The following is a 6443-nucleotide window of genomic DNA, read 5'->3' as shown; positions in this document are numbered from 1 at the left end:
GATTTGGACACTGATAAAGGAAAGAATTATAATTGGAAAGAAAAATGAGGAAAATACATATATAAAAAATCACAACATCTAGCCAGGTGTTGTTGACCCACGCCTTTAATCCCAGCACTGGGGAGGCAGAGGCAGGCAGTTCTCTGAGTTCAAGGACACTCTGGTCTCCATTGCGAGTGCCAGAATAGGCTCCAAAGCTACAGAGAGAAACCCTGTATCAAAAAAACCAAAAAAAAATCATAATATATAACAGAAAGATCAGCTTATATAGTGGAAAAAAGAAAATAAAAAGGGGAAAAGAATATTTTGAGAGGGCAAAAATATAAAATGTTTTCCCCATAAGTAATTGCAGTAGAGCATATAAATGTGATGCATCTGTACATTTGTCGGCACTTAAGAGTCTACAGCAAGTGTATGTGGAGTGTATTTTGATTGTTAGAAAATAGTAAGAATGCATTCTCATAACCACTAGAAGACATTTGATAATTCTCTGAATAAGAATATTAAGTGAATGAACTCTAGTTAAATGTAATATATTTCATTCTAGGTAAAGAATGTGAACATGGATATATATGACTTGTGGGTGGCACACTCCCTTGGAAGCCTACAAACATATACTAGGACTCTGAAAGATTATCCTCTGGCAGGAAGCTGTCAGGTCAGATTCAGCTCAGGTCTTCAGAGTCTTATGTCTGAAGTGTGAGATGTCTTCAGCAATAGAGATTTTTTCCAGCCTCTGGGGTGTAACAAAGGGGAATCAGCATTAGCCTATATTTTGGGGGAGTCTCTTTGAATGTCAAGTGGAGTGGGGAGAACTTATATTGTGTTTTTGTTATACTACGGCTCTTGGGGAGAGTATTTTCGAGCCCATGTTGGACACTTTCCTCATATATATATATATATATATATATATATATATATAGTGTAATTTAGGTAAATAATATAATTCCTTATACCTATTTTCAGGCCTTCTTTGTGTAAATTATCCTGAATGGAAGAGATATATAACCAAGAGGCAAATAAATCAAAAGCATATTATTCAACAATTAGTGTCATAAATTTCTTAGGAGGAAAAAATTAGACAATGTTTGTTCAAAGCTTTGGGCCCATATTTTCAATGGGAAAGAAACATAGTGACTAGTGTAGAACTGAGTCACCTGTTGCTGGGAAAGAAATTATAGAACTTTACTAACAGGGGATAAAGGAGAGGTTTATACATCTATTCTTCATATCAGGTCTATAATAATATTGATCAAACATATAACAAATGATCTACTAACAAAACTATGAAGGGAAAAATCAGGTAATCCAACAGTCAATCTATTGAAAGTCATTCACGAGGCTAATTCTACACGACAGAAAGACCAGAATTTATTCAGAGATGAATTCTCCCCCCACACACACAGTGAGAAAGACAAAGAGATGTGTAGGTTCAATATTTCACATAATCTAGTCATTACATTTATTATACAATTATACTTATTTTTATTCAAAAAAGATTATTCTGTCAAATAAATTATCACAAATACAATCTTATCTTTCTATACTCCTACTAGATAAACCACTCATCCACTCTACTTCGGATACACTCAATTCCCCTCACCCCTTTTTAACTTAATTTGAGACTCTAATATATGTTACTTAGTATATTTTTTAAAAGCTCAGTAATTAAGAAAAAAGGGACTCAGCATTATAGTCATAATTAAATATTTCTGATGAGTATATTTGTGAAACATAGAGAGAAGACTGCATTCTCTCAAAAGTGACATCATGATATCTACTTTTATTCATTGTATGATTGCAGAACTATGAACATAGTAAATACAGAGTATTGCATTCGGTAATTGTTTGTGACCTCTGGGCCACAGGTCTTTTCCTTAAATAGGAGCACACTAACAGAAATTCCCAGAAAAACTTCAGAAGCCATGCAGAAGCTGCGCCAACGCCTGTGCAAGAAGACAGAGCCCAGACAGCTCTACAAAACACTGAAGAAACTCTCTTCACAGCCATTGCTGGGCGACATCCTGGAGGAGATAGGCTTCAGGGAGAACGTCAAGCTCTTGAAGAACCAGCAGCTCCTGGTCCCATTTGCCAAGTAGTTAGCCGCCAAGTGGTCAGAGGGGTCCCAGGTTGGGTCCCAGGCCGCGCCCGGGCCCCAGCAGAACTTTGACTTACACAGGGTTGCAATGACACACATTCCCAGAAACTCTCCAGAAAACAATCCACAGAAGCCTGCTTCCCCGGGTCAGGAAGAAGATGGGAGCCAGGTGTTGGAAGTCAGTAGTAGGAGCCCACAACCCAGTGCGAGTCAGAGCATGGACACAATCTCCAAGCATATTGCAACGTGCAGCTCGATCATGAAGCCAGCTGGAAGAAAGACACAAAGAGGGTCCTTCCAGGACCCTCAGCCAGACACAGAGAGCCAGGGGACGATAGGCAAGCCCCAAGGAACTTTGGTTGAGCCCTTGCCTTTTAAAGGGATGAAGCCCCTCTCTAGCAAGCGAGAGGCTGGGCCACCTAAGCAGCATTTGTCTCCACTGAAGGCAAAGAAACCAGAGCCCTGGACCCAGGAAGACTACCCTCCCGGTTCTTTTGAGGCTTGTCTCAACTATGACTCTTCCTCCGCACTGCCTCCCCGCAAGAGGAAGAAGAGAAGCACCTGGAAAGCTGAGGACCAGACCCCAAAAGCAAAGGAGCCTCCAAGCACGTCTCAAAGTTGCAACAATCTGAATCTCCTCCTGGATGGCAGTCCCTTTCCAGAGATCACCTCAAATCTCGAAACCTGCTCCCCCCAAGATGTACCTGAGAACTTTGACTTGCACACTGACCAAGAAGCAGCACCATGGGCATGCAGGAAAACCTTCAAAACGCCAGTGTGTTCTGGTGGCAGACCTGCCAGACCTCTCCAGCAGATTACGAACAAAGGACACCAGGATAAGCCTCAATCTACAAGGGAAACTCACTGCAAACCTGCTCTGGAGGAAGGGCTAGTACGGAGTGAGCAGGAAGAGGACTTCCTCGGGACCCAGATCAAAACTGGTAAGCCAACTGACATCCAGACTGAGATCCAGAGACTCCTCAGGTTTCATGAGTCCTTGGAGCTCAAGTTGCAAATCCAGAGCTCACGAGCCAAGAAGCCTCAAGGCCGCCAAACCAAGGTGATCGACACCCATGCTCAGGCCACAAGCCCAGGCCAGCATGCAGACTCAGGACCCAGAGGGGAGGCCTCCCAACAAAATATGCACAGCCTCCCAGACCACCCTGGCCCTGGAAATGTGCCGAGGGCTCCCCACCCGTTCTTGGCAGGCAGCACCAATGGCAGCAAGAAGACTAAGGCTAAGAAACCCGCCCCGCTCATGGCCAAGGCCCTCAAGGATTATAAGAATAGGAGGGCTAGAATGTGAACCGTCACTGACCCACCGCTCGACCAACCAATCAACCAACCATGCTCTCTGTCCTGGGATTGCTGGCCCCTTTGAGAATGCAGGACTGAAGGAATATAAGTAACAAAGAACGCAGGGATTTGTTTGAACACCAAGTGTGATTTAGCACTTGGACCCTCCATTTTATTTACCAATAACTTCCCCTGATTAGACCTTCCTGTTTCCTCATGTCCTCCTCCTCACTCCTCTTCTTCCTTCTGTTTCTTCTAACTCCCTCTCCCTCTCCATGCTCTCCATTTTCATAGGAGATCTTGTCACTTTCCCCTTCTCCGAGGTGTCCACGTATTTCTCCCTTGGGGTCCTCCTTGTGTCCTAGCTTCTCTGGAGTTGTAGATTGTGGGCTTCTACTTCTTTGCTCTAGATTTAAAATCTAAAAACAATTTTTGTCTTTTGGGGACTGAGTTACCTCACTCTTGTTGGCTTCATCTAGGTCCATCCATTTGCCCTCGAATTTTAAGACTCCATTGCCAACCCCCCACCCCCGCTGAAAATTGCAGCATTTTATGTTAGCTGTATGTGTTTGTATTTCTTCCAGCACATATGTTGTGTTCATAACAGTGGCTCCATAAGTTCTCACATTCAGTGTGTAACTTATATGAATAATGGATTTATCTCACACTTTTAGAGGAATGTGTAATGTCTCAAGATATTGGATGACCACCCCTTATTTGTGTCTTTCTAATAAAGCCAACAAGTTTGTTTTATGGCCTGGAGTGAGATATGTTGTCTTGGGCTTTCCAATAAAGCAGTTTCACATTCTGCAAATTCTTCTCAACCTGTTGAGTCTGTTATCTTTGGCATCTTCAATGGGCAACATTGAAGAAGGTTGGAGATAGCACAGGAATCACATATAGGATTATATGTTGGAGTCATGGGAAGAGATAAATCCACATGCCAACAATTATGCTGAAAATAATTTCTCTGACCAGTTGTTCTGAGACAAATAAAGGGATATCGAAAACCCTGGTGGATACACCAATGGAATATGAAAAGAAACAAGAGAGATTCATGTCCCCCAGGACACCCAGTGAAGTCCATGAGAGAAATCCACACATATTGTAGGACACAGAATGTTAACACTCGTGCCCATCTTGTGAATCCACTAGTGAATGTGGGTCATACCTGGTGCCCCAAACTTAAGAGTTAATACTGTAGATGAAAAACACAATTTTTAACTCAAGAGGACTAAGAAAGTGTCCAATTCTGAACCCTAAATCAATGCCTGTGGGCCAGGAATATGAATTCAAGTTTCTCCAATTGACATTTTCCACCATGGAAACAGTTATGAAACCTTCCATTCACCTAGTACATTGGTGGGAATCATAGATTATTAATAAAGCAAGGAAAATTCTTTAGTAGTTTCAGATGCCATTCTTAGCTTTTACATTAGTAGGAACTAATAGTCTGCAAAGAATATACTTCAAGGACATGGCTTGAGGTTTTAAAAGATGTTAGGCCAGATACAGAGGCAGACAATAAATGCTATTAACTGGATTAAAGAAAGCCAGAGGTAAATTAGTCCTGAATATGCAACATTCCAACTCTCCAAAATCACCAAGTTCTGTTCAGGCAAAGTGCATTTTGGAGGATTGATAACTGTATTTTCAGTTTCCAAAGAATTTAGAATAGATATTTTTAAATGCTTCAATATAAGTATTTACTACTACTCTACTGCATGTGGTACACATTTTTCTCACTTTTTATATTGAAATAATATATTTTTGTATGTATTGGAGGGGCTTTTTAAAATACCAATTGACAGAAGCTTATTTGCTATTGTGTCTCAGTAGTCTATATTTATATTTTCCTTCAATTTCTTAACCGTTAAAATAGGAATCCTCTGGTTCAATTCTATCATGAATATTGCTTTGACGTATGTGATTTTTTTATGATCTAAAATTAGTAAACAAAGAAAGAATTTAAAAACTAGCACAAACTACATATTACTTACTATCCTTTAGCCAAATTTAGTTCAGATTGTGTCCAAGCACTTTTTAATTTTTCAGGAAATTTCAATTTACACTATGTTTGCATGTCCAGTCACATCTGTTAATATTACCAACAGTTCTCATTTCCTGCGCCTCTGCTCAAATGCCATTCTGATTTTTAATTTTTTCCATATTATGCAATCTACTGCAAGTGTGGTGAAAGATTATACATAAGAAGTAGGGGGAACTTAGAAAAGATTTTAAACAGCTTAAGGTTCTCCTAGAGCACACTGAATCCAAAGTTGATTACCCAGCATGCCTCTAGAACTACGTATTAGGAGCTAAGTCAGTGGCAAACACTTTACTACCATGGAAGCTACAATCAGTCTTCACTGTTTTCTTTGTTTGCATTTCTCTGAGTTTTAAACAACTTTTCTAGACACAACTCTAAGCACCCAAGGCAATTCCTTTGCAGTCTCTTGCTACAAAAGGCTTTTCTGAACAGTGTCCTAGAAAAACAAACGTAAATTACAGAATGAAAGAAGTTTGTTATTGGAAAGATTGATATGAGTGAGTACATATCATGTTTGTGTTTTTTGACTGGGTTACCTTACTCAGGATGGTTTCTTCTAGTTCCATCCATTTGCTTGTAAATTTCAAGATTCCGTTGCTTTTTTCTGCTGAGTATTACTCCATTGTATAAATGTACCACATTTTCTCTATCCATTCTTCAGTTGAGGAGCATCTAGGTTGCATCCTGGTTCTGGCTATTACAACCAATGCTGCTCGGAATATGGTTGAATATATGTACTTGTTATATGAACATGCATTATTTGGGTATATGCCCACGGCTGGAATTGCTAGATCTTGAGGTAGACTGATTCCCATTTTTATGAGCAGTGGCCATACTGATTTCCAAAGTGGTCTTACATGTTTGCACTCCCAGCATTAATGGAGGAGTGTTCCTTTTTTTTCCATATCCTCTCCAACATAGATTTTATTGGTGTTTTTTGATTTTAGCCATTCTGGCTGGTGTAAGATGGTATCTCAGAGTTGTTTTGAGTTGCATTTG

The 6443-nt window shown here is 40.3% G+C and overlaps 1 protein-coding gene across 1 annotated transcript; it reads left to right on the top strand.

Annotated features, from left to right (window-relative positions):
• Positions 1 to 1925: 1925 nt before the first annotated feature.
• LOC118239687 (elongin-A3 member D-like) lies at positions 1926 to 3404 on the top strand. The gene is made up of 2 exons (XM_035453000.1): positions 1926 to 2095; positions 2204 to 3404. The coding sequence occupies exons 1-2, from the start codon at positions 1926 to 1928 to the stop codon at positions 3402 to 3404; spliced, it is 1371 nt and encodes a 456-aa protein (XP_035308891.1).
• Positions 3405 to 6443: the final 3039 nt, after the last annotated feature.

Source organism: Cricetulus griseus (genome assembly GCF_003668045.3).
Source record: "Cricetulus griseus strain 17A/GY chromosome 1 unlocalized genomic scaffold, alternate assembly CriGri-PICRH-1.0 chr1_1, whole genome shotgun sequence".
Taxonomy (NCBI): domain Eukaryota; kingdom Metazoa; phylum Chordata; class Mammalia; order Rodentia; family Cricetidae; genus Cricetulus; species Cricetulus griseus.
The sequence above is the reverse complement of the archived record's forward strand: the minus strand, read 5'-3'. Positions and strand labels throughout refer to the sequence as shown.